Source organism: Galleria mellonella, unplaced genomic scaffold (assembly GCF_026898425.1).
Source record: "Galleria mellonella isolate WM207_F2 unplaced genomic scaffold, CSIRO_AGI_GalMel_v1 utg23, whole genome shotgun sequence".
Lineage (NCBI taxonomy): Eukaryota > Metazoa > Arthropoda > Insecta > Lepidoptera > Pyralidae > Galleria > Galleria mellonella.
The window spans coordinates 417,790-443,389 of NW_026442045.1; the positions used below are offsets into that span (position 1 = coordinate 417,790).

The 25,600-nt window shown below is 30.2% G+C and overlaps 1 protein-coding gene across 1 annotated transcript; it reads right to left on the bottom strand.

Moving 5' to 3' along the window:
- Positions 1 to 4,167: 4,167 nt before the first annotated feature.
- LOC113515714 (aldehyde oxidase 1-like) lies at positions 4,168 to 18,800 on the bottom strand. The gene is made up of 18 exons (XM_031911060.2): positions 18,743 to 18,800; positions 15,423 to 15,580; positions 14,101 to 14,261; positions 11,697 to 12,091; positions 11,291 to 11,511; positions 10,936 to 11,038; positions 10,134 to 10,261; positions 9,572 to 9,868; positions 9,235 to 9,396; positions 8,965 to 9,093; positions 7,917 to 8,401; positions 7,663 to 7,846; positions 7,298 to 7,493; positions 6,427 to 7,190; positions 6,008 to 6,197; positions 5,657 to 5,770; positions 5,076 to 5,151; positions 4,168 to 4,356 (listed from the first exon to the last, which is right to left on the bottom strand). Exons 1-17 carry the CDS (start codon positions 18,783 to 18,785, stop codon positions 5,081 to 5,083), a joined length of 3,801 nt encoding a protein of 1,266 aa, XP_031766920.2. The 5' UTR covers positions 18,786 to 18,800; the 3' UTR covers positions 4,168 to 4,356; positions 5,076 to 5,080.
- Between the last annotated feature and the right edge of the window lie 6,800 nt (positions 18,801 to 25,600).

Here is a 25,600-nt window from a genome sequence, read left to right on the forward strand (position 1 = left end):
CACTGCTCTATCTCCACCCTTTAAACCGAAACACTACCATGCAAACAAAATTGCTTTACGAGTGAAACACGAACGGGACAGAGGTACACGAATTTTGTGCACGAAAATTGTTGATTCACTCTTGCGCCACCTGCCCTTTTCTATCTGTTCTCCCTTAACTAAAGGTTGTCTGTAAGAGATTGCCCTAGCGATAAGACCGCCTTTTGTATAATACCTTTATGTGTATATTTCAATCTGTAGTTATGTTACTGTATTTCATTTGAATTATTCACTTGTCATTGTATATTTTTATTTATGGTGCAATAAAGAGTTAAATAAATAAATAAATAAATACCCAAACAAACGACTTTTGTACAAAGTCTCCCTCGTCCTATACTGCATTCATCAATGCATCAATAGATGAAACCTTTGATTAATATATAGAATAATAATATAATAATTTACAGTTCAAATAAATACTTGAGATGGCCGTTTTTTTTTCGTAATAATACAAAAAAATATAATCGAAAAAAGGAAGAAAAAGGAATAATGACTAACAATACTTATCATAAAAGGTATGATACATCTAGTAAATTGGCAACAATTGATAATTTTTTGAATGTTCATAATAAGACCTCAAAAGATTTGCAAAATCAATTCAATCAGAATAAAAAGCAAGAAAAAGTCATAAAAGGTACAAAGTCAAGTCCAAAGTGTAAATGTTCAAATTGTAAAAGAAACATTTTTACAAATATAAGAAATACCAAGGAACCGATGACAACTTTTGATAATAAAGATAAACGATTTCAACGAAGTTTACTGAAAACAACTAATTAAAGATTATTAAAAATAGCATCTGAAGAAGTAACATTGATGGTAAACAAGTTACCGTAACTCCAAAGAAATTAGACGAAAAAAAATCAACTAACAAATGAGAAACAAATTGAAAATAAAATATATACATTTAGAATAGATTTAGAATTTAGGATTGTATATTGTGCGGTTTTTTTTAACTTCAGTCTATTGTTATTTGTCAAGTTTATTAATTTAGCGTACAAATAAACATACTTAATACAAAGCAATCTGCCTTATAATTAATATACAGATACTTTCGAATTATAATATTATACCCATTTCGAATACTATATCGGGACTTAATGCAATGACAAACCCTTACAGCTGGGGGAAAGGGACTGTTAGTAATGGAGACTGAGAATCCTATTGCTAGCAATATACCTAACCAGGTCGAAAAAAACCTCCTCGCGGTTCTCTGGAAACTATCATGGTTAATTCCTGATGAATTCATCATGATGGGCTAACTGAACCTGTTTTCATTCTCATCTATCACCCTTCACTGGTGCTCCGCTAGCGTATCCCGTTAGCGCAGGCGGGGTTACCATACCATTTTCACCCATCAAGGAACCCTTACAGCTAAATAGTACCTGCTTCTTTATTGCCAACGTTTGGGTACCCGAAGAGATTTCGCGAGCTACCAGTCGTGACCACGACGTACAATCACGTCGAAACGTCGACAATAAAGAAGCAGGTATGTAGGTATTATTTACCTGCAAGAGTTTTTCATCGCATTAAGTCCCGATAGATATATTACACATATATAAAATATGTGTAAACAACGCGAATGTTTAAAGTTAACTAATACTATACCTACCAACATTGTAATTTACAGTTAGTAACGAAAATACACACATAGAATTTTATTCTCCGCACAAAAGAGACAGAAATGTTTATTTAGTTGTTAAAATACACTGAAAATATCTGCTTTACTAAATAGAACCTAAACGAAGCTAAAGAATGAAATCCCTCGTAGCAACAAAATTCAATGTGCTTAACATTATAACCTGCCCATTAAACTGAGTTACACAGTTTTCGTTTTATACGAGGTTAGACGATAAATATACTTAAATTAATCAATAGCATATTTTTTTAGGTTAGAGTTTTAATACTGGCTATCTACACTGCAGTTTTTTAGAACAATATATTATTCTTAAGTTTGTTTTATGTCAGATTTTCTTACATCGTGTCTTGTATCTTTTGACTAAATTTATTAATTTATATCACAAATACATATATGTTTTATTACTGCATCCTGCTATTCTCAACATTTTGTACACCAAAAGATTCTTTTATTTATTAATATGTAATATAAGATAGATGGATATTTTTGGAATGACACTAAATAAAATATAATATAAATACAATATAATATAAATACAATCAAAAAAATACCATATATTCAAAACAAAATATTTAAAACACTATTTCTCTAAACAGTGTGTATTTATTCATCTCTGTCTGTGTGATTAAATATTGTATAATTAGCGTAATAATGTTTGTTTGTAATTCGATTGCTCCAATTATTTAGATTATTATACTTTAGACACCTTTTTTTATTAATCTAGACTTTCTTTTGTTTCGACCTTAACACATTTTAGTAACACTGTTGCAGTAAATCATCTAAACATGTATTGAACACCTGTATTGCAACTTATTTCCAAGATATTTTTACATTACAGCGAACATGTAAAGAGGACATTATTAGATTAGAAGGTACAAGTTTTCAGTATGTCTCGGTAATAATTACCCAATAGATTAAAATATATTCCAAAAATTGGTTAAACATACAGTTTCTCCTCTATCCAAAGATTGTCTAGAAGAGATTGCTTTAGCGATAAAATCACTCATTGTAATTATAAGTGTAATTGTATATATATATATATACTTAAGTGGTGCAATAAAGAGTAAATAAAGAGTTATGCACTTGATATGCAGTTATTTAAAAGTTACGTAAATTTTCATAAATGCGTACGTGACAACATAGGGTGTGTAATCCAGCTGTGTTGATACCGTCACAATTTTGCAGCGCCAAAATCTCGCTTCTTGTCGCAGAATGCCGCAGGCCAATACCATAAAAATAAATAACCTTTATTCTCATGCTAATACCACTGAGCTAATTTATTCCGCCAGTTTGCGGTGACCATAAAATTGTTGCTATCTAAATCTATCACTAAATATTACATTTTAAAAAGGATTATTACTGTTCGTATGCAATAAAGTGAATAATTAGACAATTATTATTTATTTATTATATCATCCGTTAACTGTCCACTGCTACCAGGTTACCAATAGTTGCCATGCTTGACAGGCGGATTGGCGACCTCGGTAAGTTTGGTGATGTTTTAAAAGGGACGCTGCTGCCCATCCCTTGACTATTAAGTTTCCTTTGCCGCCTTTTACGACACCTTTGGGACAGAAAGGGGTGGCTTATATTCATTATATAATCGGACAATCATCATCGTCGTCATTTCAACAATTATCCCTCTACTATTGGATATAGGCCTCCCACATCGGACAAAATTATGTATCTATTAATCTACTTACGCCATATACACATTAACTAGGCATAGTGGAGGTTGGCTGGTCATTTTGGAGATATGAAGAGACTCTCTGTAAAAAGGATGTTTGTAGTTGATCGTTAACCTTAGGGTGATTAATTTATCAAATTTATGTGTATTTCATACATTCATTTCAGCCATTAACTATTCACATCCATTACTGCCATAAGAAATAATCCCAAACTACCTGCATCCACTGAATGCCATGCAATTGAGGTCGTTGTTCTATCTAGTGGGATTTTGTCCTAATGGTTATCCATCAGTTGTCGATTCTTCGAGCTATATTATTAGCCAATTACCATTTCAGCTTGCTTATCTCATTTCGGATTCTATTGTACAAAGAAACTCCAACTATAGCCCTTTCCATAGCTCGCTGATCAACTTGAAGCTTTTACATACGACCAACCGTGTAGGATCATGTTTCGGTTCCAAAGGTCATCGTTGGAAACTATATGTATATACAAGTATGACGCTAGTAAATTAATAGGTCATATTGCCAAATTATTCACTTTATCGAATTAATAAGATTAGTATGTATTCTCTAAAAGATTACACAATTCCGCTTCCATAAAAGAGAATGAAATCCATACATGTGGGCACACTCATATCCTTGTTTATCCATGCCAAATAGTATGCATTAATTCGGTATGGTAGTCATCCACCTGATGGAAATTAACTGGCATGAGATATTGCTTTCAAATTCAAATACAGCTATGCAATTACAGGTGTTTGTTGCTATAAAATGAAAAGTAAGAAAATCAACAATTTACACGAGTTTTATTGTTTACTTTTTATATAATACAAGAAAAAATAATTAACACTTGGTTAAACAGAGTTTCTAATTGTAGTCACTTATTATGATTTTTTTTCGCAGGCCAAAGACCTGTCAAAATATTTTAAATGAGATAGCGAATAAAGTAGTTCCGCACTCTATCGTTATCTACTGGGTCCATAATTTTCATATCTGAAAATTTTATTAATATAGTATAAAAAAACATTATCTAGTATTTATTTGTTATCTTTACGACTAATAACCGAATTTAGATGCTTGTTTATCGACAGGCAGGGTTTAAATTTTATTGATTTTTACTAATTAGTCTTTAATTTTGTTTGTTTTTATTTATCAAAAACATTATATATATATATATATATATATATATATATATATATATATATATATATATATATATATATATATATATATATATATATATATATAACAATAATTTAAATTAGTTATTACAAGTGAATGGGTGTCTAATTCAGCTTAATATTGCAATGTTGCATAACATGCATACTACAGTAGCGTTGGTATTTTGCCAGACCCCAACATTACGTATTAATTAATTGACGAAAATGGTAACATTTCATTAATTTAATAATTAGAGAAAAGAATAAAATTCATTTTTACTCAAATATACAGTTGTTTGCAAGCTCTTTTAGATCATAACTTTTTTATGATTCTAATATTAGTTTCGAAATTTTGTTATCTGCAGAGAACAAACCTCAAAAAACTCACCAGTCACACTTTTCAATTTATTTATACAATAATATTATTGATATAATTTTATATTTGTACGGATACAGTGACTTAAATTAGTATTAAGTTCTATTTTTATGAATAATACAATGTGGAATAAATAAGATAGTTATTGGATACACTCATAATATTTAAACAATTACCATATTCAGTTGAACTTAAAATGTTCGACAGGAGTTGCAGCCAACAAGCAGTTACTTTCTATGGTACATGGTCCATCTAAAAATAGAATAAGAAATAGAATAAGAATAGAAATAGATAAGAAAGATAATAATAATAATTCTTCTTCCTTCCTTTGTTTTATATGTGATTAAGCAAATTTTGATAAACAAAAAAACAATCTCACATTATGTAATACAATTTAGGTATTATATTAGGATATTGGATGTCTACAAAGTTCCTAATCCCACTATGTAAGTACCACAAACATACACTCTTTCTTTTGTGAGGTAACAAGCAAAATGCTTATTATATGTAGTTCTCAAAACTTATCAGTTTCAGTAACAGCATAGGTTCGATTCTCGATTGATCTAATGTAAGAAACGAACTTTACTAAGATAAACCGTTTTTTGTTACCAATAGATATATAGTAAAAAATTTAATTATTAATAATTTTATACGACTAAATGATTTCTTAAAAAGATTACGCAATAATTATATATTCATATAACTCCATAAGCATTAGAATAAATATAACCAATCAATTTGTATCTCTTTTACTTACCTACAGGAAACCAAGCAGTGCTGGGAAGACCACAATCTGACCTTGCCGAAACAATAGCTTCCCTAATGGCAAAGGGTATTACTACTGAGAGGCACATAGGAGGTTCTCCAGTTGCTAAAAATAAATAAATTAGTTTACTGATATTTTATCTAACTATATAAAATCTGTTATTTTGTCACGTAGATATTTCTACGTATGTATTCATAAGAATATTAATAGATTTATCGTAACATGAGAGAATCATAAATGTAATTACGAATTCTTATTTTATTACACATTTTTTCATATTATCTCTAGGCTTTTTTATTATATTTTCAAATATTAATTACAAAATACATATAAATTAATTACCTTTAGCACCAAAAAATTTATTGGGACCTGTTGAATTCTTTTTAAAATACACTCTAAAATCTTGGGGTATATCTCTTGCTTGAGGCACGTAATAATTCCATGTACGATCCGTAAGTACTTCCCCAGTATTGGAAAATATTAGTTTTTCGCTTGTCCAATATCCTAAACCCATTATAAATGCACCTTCTACCTATAAATTTGTATCCAGTTATTAGAGTAATATTTCATAAATAATCTTAAATTAATAGAATAGAAATAGAATTCATAATAATTCATTTAAATAAATATACTGTTACATCCTAAATTATCAAAGTTTTTTAACTAACAGTTTGAATAATAAATATATTAAGTATTTTATGTAATTCAGAATAAAAAAGAACCTTATTTGTGTATTAATATCATAATAATATAAAACTTACTTGTCCCATATCAACCTCAGGATTTACGCTTCGTCCAACGTCTTGTATTATATCTACTCGTATAACCTCCAATTCTCCTGTTAGTATATCTACTTCTACTTCAGCACATGCTACACCGTAAATATTGTACTCTTCACTATCAAGAGCATTTATAAATCCATGAGTTTGTAAATCAATATTTGATTCAAAAGCTTTGCTTATTAATTGTTCCCAAGTTGGATTATTCATTTCCTTTTTAATCGGATCCAGTCTTTTTAAAAGTTCCTCGCAGCATCTTTGTACACCAACAGTAACATTTGTAGAAGTTAAACTGCCTCCAGATATAAAACTATTTGGTGCTATTATTGTATTGTTACCTTTGATCTGAATTTTAGTAACAGGTATATTTAGAAGATATGCACAAATCTGGACTGCTTTAGTGTTCACTCCTTGACCCATTTCCACACCAGCATGAGTTATAGCAACGGTTCCATCGCCATGATATACTGACAGTGTTATATCTAACTGTTGTCCTCCACCTGGTGTCCACCTTGAAAAGGAAGTTCTCAAACCACGTTTTTTCCATCTGTTTCCTTTATTATATTTTATAACTGCTGTTCTCCTTTCATCGTAATTTGAATTTTTCTTTAACGTTTCAACCATTTCTTTAATATCGTTATATTGTTCATCTAAATTAGCTAATCGTACATCTACAGGGTTTAAAGATTGCTCGTATGAAATGTGTTCCATAATACATTCTATCATTGAAATAGCTTCGAATGTACCTATGAAACATATTTAAATTAATGTTACATTAAATATTTTTCATTTTACTATAATTTTAATTATAAAATTCTAGTACCAAATATCAAATTAATATTTATATAAATACCTGGAGATCTACAAAATGTATTTTTTGCTAAATCAGTCGTAACATCATACCCTTTAAAATTCCATCTTGTTTTATTATAACAATTATTGAAAACTCCAGCTCCAAGCATTGATAGAGTTTCATTAATGGTATATCCATTTCCTTCGTATGTATTGTAATTCAAATATTGGATTATTCCTGTAGCATTAACTCCGGCCTATAATAAGATGATAATAATATATATTATTATCTTTCATTACTAAAACACCACAATGATTTTATTAGTAAGCCAAGGTTTGTTGAAAGAGAATCCAACTTTGATCAGAATAATTTATACTACTGTAATTTTTGTGTAAAATAAAGTATAAATAAATAATTAAACCTACTTCATAATCGCTGTAACAATTATATCTTTTTCCAACCGCTCTCATGTTAGTAGTCAAAGACTGAATAAATCTGCACGGTCTATTAAGTTTTTGAGTTACAAGACTACAAGCAATCGCTAATTGGGTTATACGCGATATCTTAATCCCATATGCTCCTCCAAGTCGCCGAACATATACATCAATCCTGAAAATAAACTTGTTTATTTACTTATAGCATTTTATTAATATACTATTAATATATACTAATATTGTACCTATTTTGTTGCATATTCAATGCTCGTGAAATCATCAATTGTACACCGTCTAACCATTGCGTAGATGCGTGTACTTCTATACCTTCTTCCGTAGGTCGAGTTATGCACACTAACGTTTCCATACACATGTGATATTGTTCATGAAAATAATTATATCCTTTTATCACTTTAACTACATCATTGCCTTTATCTGTAGAGTCGCTAGACATATACTGTTGCAATCTTTTTGAGTCATTTTTGGCTTCTCTGATATTGATTACAGGTTTTGTTACGTTACTGTATTTGACCTTAACCAATTTTGCAGCTCTATCAGCTATATGTCGTGTTTCAGCTACAACTATGCCAAATGGTTGGTTAAAATATTTCACCTCTTTATCACATAATACCTCTTCGTTGTTCGAATACAATGGAGATTTTGGTGGAGTAAACGAATTTATACCCGGGATATCTTTTACTGTATAGAATGCTAAAACGCCTGGTTGATTCTAAAAGAAATCAATATTGCATTTAATTTTTAGTGATATTAAGTATCCTAAATTAAATAATGCCTTGATTCAATAATGAAAGAAAAGTGATTAAATCTTCTGTATCGAGTCATATCTATGTTAGTGCTTGCAAAGCAGTTAGAAAATAGTTTGTTAAAAAATTTATAATTGCCAATTTAGCACACTACACTACACGTACTGAGTTAATGTGTCGCCCCTCTTAATTTTATTTGTTTGTTTTTTTTAGTATGTAAGGTCATTTTTAATTGTTAATATTGTCAATTGAAAGTTTATTGTTAATCAGTTGAAATATACGTCACTACCAACATCATCGTCTCAATTAATCCCGCAACATCTTTATATATTTTTATCACAAAACAAAAAAAAATTAAATTTAATGATACAAATGTATTAATCTAACAACTAATTATATATGAAACTATATTTTACGATATCATAATGGGTATTATAAAATATCATAATGTAGAGTAGTTAATAATACCAATACTAAAAAAAAATCCATAGAAAAAAGATTATGATTAAAAAAAGTTAATAAAATTTACCAAGGCTACGCTAGCATCGATACTTTCTATATTCCCTCTAGGAACAGTGCAGAGTGCAAATGCAGCAAACACTTCTCTAGGAATGCAAGGTAAGTCCTCCGTGTAAGGAGCCTCACCTGAACACTGAATCTATAAAGAAAAAAAATTAAATACACAAATTTAAAACTTCTGTTAGTTCTAAAACTAGGGTGAATAAATTGTTCATAAGAATAAAATATTAATAATACAAAAATGAAAAAAAAAAAAGCGTAAAAATATAAAATCAGATACCTTAGCTTCAACTTTTTCTAACGGTTGATTTAATGGCCACAAAGCGGGATTTGTATCAAATATCTGGCGAGCATCAGAAACCGGTCTTGTTTCGTGTATCTTGATAGCTCCAGAGGCATAACGAGAGCCCAATAATTCGCGTGGACATATTGTCAATAATCCCTGAAAGTATAGTATATAGTAGTGTATATATATAATATATTATTTATATTAGACGATACTTATATCACGATGTTAGAAACTGCTTAACAGATTTTAATAAAATGAAGCTGTTTTTTTCAATTTTACCAAATCTAGTAATAGATATACTCATTAAATATTATCATAAATATCTTACTTTATAAAAAAGTCCTAAAGCCAGTTTCTTTCTATAATCAGTGGACCATTCTGATAAGAGACCTGTTTCCGTCACCACTATTTCATTAGCCAATGTTTCCACTGCTTTTGACAGTATGTCATTTGCGAATGGCATTTTTGTAAATAAATATCTTTCAGTAAGTGCTGCTCTAGAAAATTGCGGTGACAGTCCACCAAACACCAGTCTACATTGTAACAATTTGTTGTCACTTTTTCTCAACCTATACAAGAATCCAGCGTTTACTACAGCGTGAGCGTTCTGCGCCCGGGGCATTATCTGAAACAAATTCGCTATATCAGCACAAAATTTTAGTACTTGCACGGTAAATACTCATTGTATTTATTATCCAAATCTACTGTGTTTACTAAAATAAGCCATTAGTTACATAGTGCTTGTGGAGTGGAGTAGATGAGTGTTGAAAGAAAGGAACTGTATCCATCCAAAATCATATGATTTTCAATATAGTAACCAAATATTTTATTATCTTTATCAAATATAAGATTATGTTAAAAAAAGGCTTATTATTTTGTAATTATTTTACCTTGAATGTTACAATTTTAGTATCCTCGCTTAAGGGTGGCACTAAAATGTTTAGTATAATTTTTGATCTCATATTCAATTTCAAGAACTGCGCCATTGAAACTCTTTCTTGTAAACCTCGTTGATTAACTAAAAAAATATTACATTATATTTAGTTCGTAATTTAGTACTTGTTTTAGTTATTAATTATTATATCATTACATAATTTATATTTATCTTTTCATAATAAGTAAAAGGCAATCTACTATTACTAATTTCAATACACATATAACTAGCAATAACGACATATGACGATATATAAATACAACATTACATTTCTGTAATACAACATTAGTTATTTATTTATTTAAGATCACTTGATATTTCATAAAACCTAACAAATATTATTTTATGTCATAAAACTATAAAAATAATTCCTACAATAAATCGCTAATTATAATGATAATAATTACATATAATAAATTTGGATTACTAAATAGTGACGAAGAATAAAGCATAATATATGTATGAGAAGGGAAATCCGAAATAAATCCATATGCAATTTCACTTAGCCAGAGTAGTAATACTAGGCTCAAATAAGAAGAGATCTGTACCTAAGAACGGGACTTAACACAAGCTTTGTTAATGATCGTGATAATAAGGATAAACAATATAAGTGATTTTAATTTAAATATAACGCATTCCAAGTAGATGGTAGAATCATAACAAAATTAAAAAATATTTAAATTTAAGATTAAATAAATAAAAAGTCTTTCTTTCTGCTTTCTTTCCTTATATAAATTATAGAGTAATACAATACTTACCTATAGTCAACTGAGCCCCGACAGTTTCTAATAAGAGGAAAATGTCAGAAGGAAACTCATTGTGCTGATGTTTAATCATCAGATTACCTGCTATCGATCCCAACTGTAAATCAAAATACAGATACTTTAAACTATTCATAGTACATAAATATACAACAAATATAGAATAAAAAAATATGCTAATGATTATAATGACTCATGGGGTAGACACAGGTAGCACTCAGCATGTCTATATTTCTTAAGCATATTTGAATCATAAAAATAAAAAGATAAAAAAGATTTATATTTAAAAACATATATATTTTAGATGTAACAATTAAATAAAAAATAATAATACAACAGTAGCATTACTTACGTTTCTTACAGAGATATGAGCTACTGATTGAATATGATCGTAAAATTTCTTCAGATATTCAAAATAAACTACTTTGGACATATTTTGCAAGATATTTAAAAGATCTGATAAAGTGTTACCAGCTCCAATTGCCAAATTTTGGTCTAAATAACATCCTTTTAATTCCGAAACTTCACTTATGTCTATTAGAATTCGAGGATATTCATCTATAGGGTAGGCACCTAGTAGTAAAATAATATAATCATTAGCTGTACACAAAACTAAGGTAGATACTCATATTGCATAATATAGGTCATAAACTTCGTAAATAAAAAATTAGAAAAGTATATTATTATATTAAATTAATACACATAATTATAAAATTGTAAATAAACTCAATTAATTAGTTTTAATATTAATAAAGTACCTTTTGCTGTATTTCCAGAAACTAACATATAAGAGTCGTCTCCTCTTGTACCTAAAATTCCAAATACGTCCCTTATGGTTGATACTTTAAACCAATATCTTCCATCTTTCAAATCTATATTTATTGGAACTGGTACTTCCACATCAGATTTTGAAACTATACACCAATCATCATCTTTACAATCATGTTTACAGTCATGTTTGTCACAGTTTTTGCCAGTTTTATTACAAATGTGCAAATCTTCTATGTCAAGTATTCTATCATTTAAAGGTGCATCTTTTGCAAATTTCTTAAATGCATCTAAAATTGGCCTATAACCCGTACACCTGCATATGTTGCTCCCAAATGATTTCTCTATGTCAAGCATAGTTAAGTTGTTTTTATTTTTTATAAGACTGAAATAAGATTAATAATATAAATATAATATTATTATTTAAAAAAATTGTTTTAAGGATTCTTAATTAAACTTTTTTTTTAAATTTAAAAAAATTATACTCTGCTAATTTTTTTTATACAACTTAGAATGGCAAACAAGCTGACGGTCCACCTGATGGAAAGTGATAACCGTCGCCTATAGACATGAGCAGTACCATGGACATAACAGAGTATACTGTTTCGCCCATAATACCCATCCATGCATATCCATGCGTTCCCATTCCTGAGGACTCAGGTGTTATTCCTCTGTACCCAGTAAATTCACGCCATATCCCACCCTTCAAACCGAAACACAGTCATGCAAACACAACTGCTTCACGGTTGAAACTCGAATGGGACAGAGATACCCAAGCAATCGACTTTTGTACAAAGTCTCCCTCTGGTAATTTTGTTAAAAATATTTAATGTTGTGACTAATTTAACAGAATAAGATAAATATAATTATTTTTTCTTCATAAATTTCATATTTATATTTAACTTTTTCGTAAGTAACTATACTTTAAAAATATTTTAAAATGCACTGCATTAAATTTTTGGGATTAAATTGAGAGTTAAAATATTTTATTTCAGAAAAGTATTATTCAGTTCATTATAATTAATTCACAAGTAATTCACAAGTAATTAATCACAAGTAATTTACTTCTTAATTAAAGATATGAATTTATATATGAAATATTGTCGTATGCTGAACTTGTAATTCTCTACCTAACTTGCAATATTTAAAATACTTTTTCCAAGTGTGCTTGTACCTACTCAATATTGATAGGCTTAAATATGAATCTTGATATAATTTCGAAAATCAATATTACAGCATTTCTAACAATAGAGAATATTAAACTCAATTGGAACGACAAATACGTGTCATCGGCCTAAGAATTTTATATAGACAAGGCACACTATAATAATAATATCGTCAGGATGATAAGACTAGGATAGAGGACCTTCCTCAAATTAGTTAGAAATTTTAGGAGATTCATAAAAATTTACCTTGAAACAGTATTAATTACGATTACTGGGTACATTGACCTTGACCACATAAAACTCATTCAATACAATCATTATAAAGTAAACATTCCAAAAATGCCAGCTGTCAGCTGCATCATGCGTTAACATGCGTAATTATGATAATCTAATGTACAATAAAAAATAGTGTTCTTTCAGTATAAAGAATATTATAGAAATACTTGCTTTTCCCCCAAGTTTCCTCCGACTTGGCTACGTTAACAGACCGGGATAAAAATTAGCCTATAAAAAATACAGAGAGACAGACAGAAGGCCCTGTCCGAAGAAGTTAAGGCGCTATAAAGTAACAAACTAACAAACAAACAAACTCACTTCCATATTATAATACTAGTAAGGATTAAGTTATACTACATTAAGTTCGACGACCTCCGTAGTGCACTGGTGAGTGTGTTACTTTACATTATTGATGGCCCAGATTTGATTCCAGGTCGGGCCAATTTAGTAAACTTTTTCTGTACTTGCTCGAGTCTGGTCGTTTGAGTTTTATGCCATCAATTTTTCGTAGCCCGGTTCCTCAAAACACAGAATAACCTAGCTTGTGAACCCAGCTATTAGCTTAAGGTTGTCTTGAAAAGATTGCTCTCAGCAATAAGATCGCCTTACTGTACTTATACAAATGTATCGTTGTTTGTAAATTGCCTTACTTATTTCCTATATTGTATAATGCAAATAAAGTACTCATTCATTCATAATTGTGATTAATCATTATCATCGTCATTATATCAGCCAATAACTGTCCACTGTTTTATATAGGCTTCCCCTTGAGAAGTCTTGCCATTAATTACCACGCACACATAACATGCAGGTTGGTAATCGCAGTTTGGTTTTTGTAACGTTATAAGAGAGACCCTTGCCTATCCCTCGACTATTAAATTGATTTTAATGATTGTGATCATAAAGTATTTATAATAATAAAAATAATCTATAAATTCTTTAGTTTATTTACCTGTACATAGCCATAACCCATCCCGGCGAACAATATCCACATTGAGTGCCGTTGTGCTCAACTAATGCATTCTGTATCGGATGATAACCCTTAAACCGGTTGCCGACTTGTTCTATGGTCGTAATGTCCCAGTCTTGACAGGACGTTACAGACACCAAACACTGTAGGCATGACAACAATTAAGATTGCAGTCATTTGGCAGTATCTTTGTTAGTTAACACTATTGTGATTTCATCATTTAAATAAACATTGGCATTATGTTTCCTGGCCGAATTCATACGTTAAAAGCTAGCATGGAAGTTGCGCAAAGCTGATGATAAATAAATAATTTTCTAGCAACATAATTTTTCATGTGTCTATTAATTTTATCTTCTGTACACACAACGAACTTGCAAGTCAAGTTGATAACAAAATATAAATACAAATATTTGAACATTTTTTTATTATCAAGCGTGTAGTAATAAAAATATGTGTATTGTATGTTAAACACGTACTCTCCACTATTATATTATAAATATTAAAATATGTAATAATATAATTAAACAGCTGGACAGATTTGAAAGAAATTCTGTAAACAGATGGTAATAATAATAAAATGACAAAATAATAATAATTAAGTAATGTATGACTATAATTTATAGATATATAGATAATTTATATTATTATATCAAGACTATTATTTACATCCGACTTTATCCACATAATCAGAATAAAAAGAATTCTATTTTTTTACATATGATTATTTGAACCGTTATGATACCAAAAGGTAACAAATAAACTCACATTCTCATTAATAATATTAGCATGTTAGTTAAGGTTCTACGTTAGAAATATTCAAGAGAAACAGTTTGGGATTTTTTTAAGAATTAAATATTCTCATAGTTACTTCTCAATACATTTATGGAAACATGATATAGGTAAATAGGGAAAAACTTTAAATCTTTTACCATAATAATAAAAATTTACAGCACAAGAACAAATTATTATTATTATGTTGGCACTGTGTCGACTGAAAATGATCGGTAATTCGTACTTAAAAATTTTCGCATTTAAAATATATGTTGTATCATCCATTAACTGTCCACTGTTGAACATAGCCTCCCCCATAAAGGAGGTTTTGCTAGTAGTTACCACAATCAGCAGGCAATCGCAATTTGGCTTTCAGTGATGTTTTTAGAGGGACGCTGCTGCCCATCCCTCCACCTTAAGTTCCCTTAGTCACCTTATACGATACCCACGAAAAAGAAAGGGGTGGCCTATTCTATGCCAGGACCTACACAACAATTAAAATATACAATATATTAATACACATTATTCCTTACCGAATTGACGGCAATCGGTTTGGCGCCAGCTGTTTTAACAACACTGACGGTACAAGTGCCACAACCACCCTCTCGGCACATGTACTTGGTACCACGTAGCTCCAGGACATCTCGGAGGTAATCCACTAGGGTCATCTGTGAACTCACCTCGCAACCCACTGAAAATAATATATTATTAAACAAATTTTTACTCATCCTTTTATATGGATAATTTTATAAGTAGAAAGAAACTACTTCTAGACAGCGTGTCAATACAAAATATACTCGTTCTCCAGATTTTAAGTTAAATATTCAGAAACACAAATGTGAACCACGTCCAATTTCGTATCATAGGTTTTTTATAATGCCGGAGCAAACATTCTGGTAGACAGACAAAAATTAAACAAAAAAATATTTTTAACTACATTATTTGATTTGTATAGAGAGAGCCCTATGTCATCATGTTTTTTTAATCCAAATAATACGTGTATAACAAATTTCATGAATATTGACTGAACTGTTATTGAACCAAGAAATTATTTATTTACTACAAAAATAAATCCCCCTCCCCCACCGCGTAACATTCGTCACGCACAGAACTACGCAGCACACACCGTTCCCGCCGGCGGGGACGTAAAACCCCAACACACCGGTCGCACACGCTCAGGCTCCTCCCCCCTCCATCGAAACTGGCACTCTATCCTTCGACGGATGTCAGTGTGCGGTGGTCTAAGTCGAGGTCCGAGTCGCTCTGGCGACCTTGAGCGTACGCCGCAGTCTTTCGGTAAGAGTTGACACTCTGTCGCTCCCCTAGCGGGCTTGGAGTACCATCTGCACTCGCCCCTGCACACGCGTCCATTGAAGCTGTAAAGGCCATCTGCGGCCAAAAGCAATTATGATTCGAAAAAAAACATAAATAAAATTTCAATTTGTTACGTGCCAACCCTAATGCAAATTGCTGATGTAAAATATCTACGTGATTTATGCTACCCAACGCACTAATACTTGCATCGGTCGTGTCAACTCACCTAAATTCTTAATAAATTATCTCTCTCTTATCTCTATAATCTATCTCTTATATAAAATTGATGTTTTTATTTAAATTAAATTAATAATATATATATTTGTATGATATTTAAAATAGTACAAAATAAAATAATGTGTTTTTTTATGTCCTCTGACTACGACTACGGTAACTGATTTGTAAATTAGAAGGTCCGCATGTGAATATAACGGTCCATGTCATACAATTTTGGGTCAATTTCAACTTTGCGAAACGAAGGTCCATTATTCGATAGTTCGAGTCTTATGCGAATCAATGACTTAGATTCTTATTTGTTCTAGATTGGTTTGATATTTATATTAATCGACTTTTCGTAACATTTGGGCCACAATATACCAATAATTTAAACTGTATAAACAGTTTATGCTCAAACAAAGAACTGGATCTTTTGATCCAACCACAAATTGTTAATAAATATATTGAATCTTTTTAAAATTTCCTATGTTTATTTTAACAGTCCAGTTCGTTTTGTGTTCGGCAAATTATCTTTGAGATGGCTTTTATATAATTTTTAAAAATTCATCATTCCTACTACTATTACCTTATCCCAAAAAACATTACACAGAATTGTCTACCTACTAATATCGCACATAAACACTTCATCGTCATCATCATTTCAGCCATTAATTATTAATGGCTGAAACACATAAACACTTAGCTGATAATAATACTCATAATCTTTACTAAATGTTAACAAACAAATGTCAAAGTGAGTTTTTTTTTGTTACCTCTCAGCTCAATCAATTGTCATGAAAAGGTATACACATAATATAGATATACATATAGATGGAGAAGAACATATCCTGGTCCCAGAAACTAATCTAAACTAATAATATTATAAATAATAATAACAAATAAATTCGTTAATAAACGTAACAAGGAACCAAAGAATTTTTGCACAATATTAATTTGTATTAAAATTAATCTATGATTTAATTTTAATACAAATATGATAAATATATGTATGATTTAATTTAATTATTATATTAATATATGTTAATGTAAATATTAATCTATGTTAGTCAGGATGTGGATCATACTACATTGATTAACATATTGGCAATCTGGACGATCTGCAAATACCCTTAGGATAGTGTTATAGCTGGTCCAAAGAAGGATAAAGAAGGAAGATTTTGCTGTTTTTGTAATGGATAAACTCAAAAACTACTATCTATCTATTTTAAAAATTCTTTCGTCTTTACGAAAGCTACAGTATCAACGAGTAATATAGGCTATATATTATATTATTTTTCAAATTACTATCTAACTTTTCAAAGCGGAGTCGAATCGCTAGTAATTAATAACAGTTAAAAGAATTGTAATATTGTAAGACAGACAAGTTGTGTTGCATCGAATTATTTATTTTCTAAAAGCACATAACGAGTACATAAATACGCGCAGGTGCACTGGAGCACGCAACGACGCGTGGGCAGTCAAGAGAAGCTTCCAAATCTGTACATTAACATTTATTACCTACGTACATGTAGATTGTGTATTTTTATTTCGAGTAGCGGGCATCTTAAACCCGTTTTATCTCATCGGACAAGTCTTGTTGAATCAATCTTTAATGATTATGTTAACATAATTTATATCGGTATATATAATAAAAAGTAAAGAGAAAGATAAAGAGAAAATTATGAATGGTCTTAATAAAAGCAAAAGAAACAAAACGATATTTTTTTTACAAGTTTTGTCTGTGTGTGTGTGTGTGTGTATTTGTTCCAATGTCATGTAAAAACTGCACTAAAATGGATGTAGTTTTCACATTTGTATACTTGAAAGTTAAACTTGTGTATATTCATCTTGATAGCTATTTAAAATTAGTCCTTCACATTAGTTTTCCTACTTTTAAAATCCACGCGTAAGAAGTCGCGGGTATAAGCTAGTTCATAATAAATTATATTCAACCACGAGTTGCCTATTTTTACTATATTTAGGTATTATTATGATAAATATTAATATAAAGTTTTATTAAATTATTAATTACTTATTTAATAGACTATATTAATAAAATTAACACCTATTAAAATAAATCGTGGGAACGACATAGTAATAAATGCATACATACGTACTTAATCGTAAAACTTGTGTTTACGCATATTAAATATGCATATTAAGTAACATAATATTTCGATAGGTATTATAGTTGAATATTATGTATTCATGCAATATTTGCTCTATTATATCTACTATTATTATGATTATATAGCAACTTATTATTGTTTTAATAATTTAATAAAATAATTAAAGATTACTTTTTTATAAATATTTCACTTACCCGAATAACTAACGCCATTTACTTTGAAACTCACTCTATCCATGTCTGTACTGGCAGGCCGGTGTCAAAAGACTAACATAGTAAGTACATACACAGTTACGATTTAGAAAAAAGGTTCAACTTCATCATTAATAATGGGTTCCGTTAGTGATATTAATTTGAGATTTGTAACGTTATAAATAATAATACAATGACAAATAATATTATTTAATACTATTATTAAATTATATTATTATTTAAACGCTACAATGGTCTATCAATCAAGCTATCTATGTTTAAATAATTTATATCGTTATTACCCGACCTATCACACCCTACTCATGGTTGGTTTTCGGTTTTGTGTATGACGTATGCACAGTGTGTGTACATATATATATGCATTATGACAGGTGAAAGGTGCACTAAAGATATGAAATCTTGATATTTATAATTTTACGCTGTTATTATTTGATCTTCTTTTTTCTGCAAGTTTACAGTAAAGTATAAGCCACATCTCAGAGGTGCCCTCATTTAAATGAGACAATTCATTTTATCAAAATATAATAATATATAGTTGTAATCGCAACATATTAGAGTTTACATCTAAGCTTAAACCGGCACTGATGTAAATTGATCCTTAGGGCCCAATCGTATTTATCTAGTATGCAACGGAAGAAGGCGTCCAGATTTTTAAAACACCTAATGTAATTTACTGTAGACATCTTCTTTTAGGATATTTATTTATTTATTTATACTTTATTGTACAACAGGCGAGTTAACTATATAAGAGTTCTCTTCCAGTAAACTTTGAATGGAAAGGAGCATTACTTTCAATACTCGTATATCGTAAAAGGAGAAGTTTTTTAAAGTAAGTTTAAAGTAGTTTAAAGTAAAATTTATTACGAGTATTTATGAATAATCTTTTTTTTTTATTTTATACTAATAAATACCGTCGTCATACAACAAACATGCATACAATCCGTCAGCTTGTCTGCAATTTGAAGTTGCATAAAAATAATAATGTTAAATACTCTTTCTTTCTTATTTATGTTTTGTATGGTCTGTTTTAATAGAATATTATGATAATATAACCACCGTGTAACCACGTTTCTGTTTCTACTACTACTACTCACCAAGCGGTCCCGGCGTGGAATGGGCCATCCCTTCTTATCCCGTGAGTGTCGTAAGAGGCGACTAAAGGAACTTAATGGTTGAGGATGGGCAGCAGTGTCCCTTTTAAAACATCACTAAAGCCTAACTGAGGTTGCTAACTCGTTTGCCAAATGTGACAACTACTGGCAAAACCCCACTTATAGCGGAGGCCTATGTTCAGCAATGGATAGTTAACAACTATTATAATATATAAATAATAATAATATAATAACAGAATGAGTAGAGATAAATGTGTGAACTAAAAACAATTCAATGGCAAAGATCAAAAAGAGAATGTTACGTTAGTTTGGCCATTTGAATGGAATAAATGATAGAAAAGTTTTATTGGTTTCTATTGCAATAGACCCTAATTACTATTGGTTTATACATAATACATCAATAATTATACTTATAAAGATCTAAATCACAACTAAGTACCAAATAACCATACGGGGGAAAAAGATTGTTAGCAATGCGAACTACCAGTCCCATTGCTAGCAATAGCTGTCAATTCGACCTCTACGTGGTCCTCCCTGGAAACCATTATGCAGAATTCCAGGTGTATTCATCACGATGGGCATACGGGCCTGCCTTTTCATTCTCACCTATCACCCCTCACTGGTGCCTCAAAACCGTATACCGTTAGCGTAGGGGTAGGGTTACCATTATTCATTAAACAAAAATCTATTTATATATTTTCCCCAGTATGCGGAAAACAGATTGTTTATTATAATAAAGATTTCCGAACGTTCAAGCCATTTACTCTTCGGCTAATTAACTTCACATTGCATCAGAATTGTTTACAGAAAGGGATCTCGTAACATTTTTACGGAATCCTAATTAACTTGTATCATGTTATCGATCGATTACGTAAAATTAAAGACAATGGCTTGAAATTGCTTACAAGTGATTAAAGTAAGCTTTCCTTCCTGTCAACGATAATTGCGAGGGTGAAACGTAAATAATAAAATGTCCTTTACCTCGAAAAACAATACCTAAACGTAACAAAGTCATAAAAAAGTGGATTGTTTAAAAAACACGTTCAGTTAAATAAACAGGTTTATGTCAGTATGTGAGTAGTATATTTATTTTATACGATTACTATTTTCCGCGGCTCGAAGTTAATTTAGTATATCCCATGTTTTAAATGATAACGTGCCCGTTTACCATTCAAATGAATTTCCATTTAACACAAAAATAATCTATAAAAATAATATATAAAGATATTGATAGTAATTCATCTGAGACCCGTCAGTTGCAAAACAAATTATCAAAAGGCCGCACATTGTTGCCTCTTTATCTTGTTTTTAATTTTAAAAAGTTTATGTTAATTTAGTTTTTGTACATATTGTTAACCTTTTTAATATGTATCATTCTTTGAAGGGAACTATTAAGAGTTTTCATTCATACATTTTTTGGAGGAAACAATAAAGATTACCCATCTATCTATCTATCATTCAAAATGAGTTCTGAGCTGGCAAAGATAATATACATATTAAAAACATAAAAACTACATGTGTATTAAAAAGCTATTTCAAGTCAACATATAGCTTCTATCAATATATAGATTGTCAACAATAATATGGCATGCCCCTCCAAAATCTAAAGAATTAAAAACGTTTGATTCAAGATATTTACAAGGTTTCGACCATTTCTTACCTAACCGCTACTGAAGAGCTAATCCCCATTGCTAGCAATATACCCTATTAGGTCGACCTCCACGTGGTTCCCCCTGGAAACCAATGTGATTAATTATCGTCAAATTTATCGCAATGGGCCAACTGACCTTATTTCATCCTCACCTATCATCCCTCACGGGTGCCCCACCAGTATATACCGATAGCGCAGGCAGGGTTATTATTCTATCATCATCAATTAAAAAAAACAGCTTGCGGACTTTGCTCGACCTCCACGCGGTTCCTAAACAATCGTGGTTAATTCTCAAAGGTTTCTTTATAGTTAGCCAACTGTTCTGACTTTATTCTTGTAAGTTGTTTATTAAATGAATAAATGAATAGATCATTTATTTGTCGGAACATGAGTATAAAATCTTCAATCATTCTTATACATGTAGTATTTTACAGTTTATGTCTATAAGTGATAGTTAGATATGTTTGTTTATCAAGTAGTCAGTAAGTTTGTACCAAACCAACGTGATTAATTATCGTCAAATTTATCGCAATGGGCCAACTGACCTCATTTCATCCTCACCTATCATCCCTCACTGGTGCCCCGCCAGTATATACCGATAGCGCAGGCGGGGTTACCATTTCATTATCATCCATTAAAAAAACCGCTATTGAAGGAGGGCGGAAGGGACTGTTAGTAACGGTAACCTTTTCAACTCTTCTTCCCCTCACTATCTGAAGGAGCGGTTTGAATTCCTGCATACCGTCAATTCTTTTAATCTTAGGTCTTCTGAGGGCCTCCAGCTGAAGACTCCGGTACATTTCTCAAACTTTTATGACAAATCGTTTACGGTGCAAGCTGTACGGCTATGGAATTCTGTACCAGTTTCCATACGAAATATAAAATGTCTGGTTACTTTTAAAACAAAACTTAAGAACTTTTATTTGAGCAAGTTGTCATCTCCTTAATATGTTTATGTCTGGTTAGCATACTTATTTCTTGTATATTTTTCGTGAACAGTATTTATATATTTTTATGTATTTGTGTAGGCGTTTATATGCATGTATGTATATGTGTATATGTATGTATGTATGTATGTATGTATATGTATTTGTGTTAATATGTATATATATATAATGTGTGTGTGTGTGTGTGTGTGTGTGTGTGTGTGTGTGTGTGTGTATGTGTATGTATATGTATGTGTATATATACATATATATATATAATAATGAGTAGGGATAATTTTTATATTATTATATGTATTACATCTCCCATATCTAGAACTAACAAAATTTTTCATCGTGCCTCCTACCAAATTGTTTATAATTACTCCTCTCCATCCAAAGGTTGCCTGGAAGAGATCGCTCTTAGCGATAAGGTCGCCCATTGTTTTTCTCATTGTGATTATTTCTTGTAATTATTTATATTTATAATAAGTTTACTATTGTAATCTTTATGGAGGAAACAATAAAGAGTATCTATCTATCTAAGGGCCCCATTGCAAGTAATATACCCAACCAGGTCGACCTCCCCGTGGTCCCTCCTGAAAACCATTGTGCTGAATTCCAAGCGTATTCATCACGATGGGCTAACTGATCTGCTTTTCATTCTCACCTGTCACCTTTCACTGATGCCCTGCCAGCCTATACCGTTAACGCAGGCCGGATTACCATTCCATTATCTTCCAGTACCAAAAAAACCACTACTGAAGACGTTTCCTCACAAACACAAACGGAGCATCGCGTCCCTGTATGGTCACACCTATAAAAGTAGAAAGTTAGAAGGGGCGTCACATGTTAACATGGACAATCTATGTTTTTACATTTTTAAGCGATTTCCAGATGGAGGAGCATATTTTTGAAAAATTTTGTGAACAAATTTATTTGAGATTTTTTTTCTAAATGAATTAAAGATATATAAGATATATCCCATAAAAAATATCGACTTAAATTGTGACAAAACCAGTTTGACCTAACCCATTTTGATACAATTTCTATGGGACCAATCTGTAAATATATTCTTTCAGATAAAAAAAAATGTTAGTATGGATAAGTAATTAACCTTAATGTATTATAAAATTATTACTTTTAAAATAATATAAATATATATATTAAATATAATAATTTCTGATACAAAAATGTCTTTGCTAAAATGAAATCTGTAGTGAAGTTATCTTTCAATACTAAAAGAAGAATAATTCTTACTGTTTATATTCGTACCGCTATTTATTTATTTCCCTAGAATCCCTTATTATATATCTTGTTATTCATTATTATTTAGTGTACTTTATCATAAAACAAACTGAAGCCTTTTACAATTGCTTGCTGAAGCTAGTTTCATAGATAACATAGGTATTTATCAATATCTTGATCATATACATCTAGATGGAGCGTCAATCGAATAACAGTTGACTGATGCATTGTTTGTTCAAAATAAAATACTAAGAAAACATTTGTTTTTTTCGTTGGTAATAGGAAAGCTCCAAAAATGTTTAATCTATTTAAATTCCAGTTAAACTCACATGTCAAATGTACAGTATATACAATTAAATAATATATAAATAGGTTTTTGTTTTATTTATTTAAAAAAATATTTGAAAATGAAAATATGGGATAAAATTCATTCATGTATAAATGTATTGCATTTTTACATAAAATAGAAAAGATATAACAATCCGAAGTTCCTTCTTTTGCGCCATAATGATAATTAAAAATCGAACTGCATATCTAAGTTTGTTTGTGAAGATTCTTTGACAAAACTATTGCTATCGATCTAAAACTATTCCAGCCTATAGACCAGAATAATAATAATAATCTATAGATTTTGTAGATGCTAAAATATGGAACTGTGACAGCGACCGAATAAACGGACCGACGGACAACATTACACTATAAAGGTTTGTTTTACCATTTTGATAGGGAAATTTTAAATTAAGATGTTGTAGCATATGCCATCAATATTTAGAGTGTATTCTATCTAGATACTAAAGATAAATGCTACAAACATAGAAAAAAATAGAAAAAGTAATAGACATTTAATGTTGAATATGTTTTCATAGATAACAATTAATCTTTCTTAGATACTTTATCTATTTATGTAAACAATCTGATAGTTGTGGAATTTATTTCATAGTTACTTAGTTTCTCGTAGTTTACAAGTCCAAAAATACGTAAATATGAGAATGATGACTGTCCTTTTTGACAAGGGAGACTGTAAAAAAGTCATCTGTTTGGGTGCTTTTATCACATATGTATATACATATTTTTGTCGCTAAACAGCTGTGCTTGGATGATTGTGCTTCTATTAGAAGGATGTCATATGCTAGTAAAATTACATAACATCTTAGTCTAAAAACTCAGTTTCATATTACTTACGTGCAGGAGCATAATCGTGGCGAAATGCCAATTATCTTCTTTTTTTCTTGTTTTGTCTTGTTTTTGGACAGAGCTCTTTAAGTTTTCAAATAACCTGACGCAAACACTCTTTTGTATCCAAGTAAAAGGTTGAAACTGTACGCTGACTTTCTAAAATTCCTCTTATATATATATATATATATATATATATATATATATATATATATATATATATATATATATATATATATATATATATATATGTATATATAAGAGGATATACATATATAAGACTAGAGTTTAATATTATCCATCCATTCATTTAGCCGCGTGACCAACATAATTATTATTGAAGCTATATCCTTCTCTAATTTTTGGTAAAAAATAATCAAACCTATCTCATGTATAACTAAGAATAACATTTTGCAAAAACATAAAAACAGAACAGAATATCATAGAAGAAAAGAATGTTATTTTTACCCGTGACTTCCTTGGCATGATCGGGATATATAAATTGACCGAGATAAAAATAATCTGTCCTTTTCCATATTTTAACGTGACTGTACTATGCCTAATTTTAATAAATCCAATATTTCTTTGCATAAACATAGGTACAGTTATAAATTTGATGTTGTAGAATATGCGCTTTATTTTACCATCATTGGAGGTACAAATACTATTATTATTTAACAGCCATTAAATTATGATTGTTAATAATAAAAATTAAAATAATAAATAACTTATG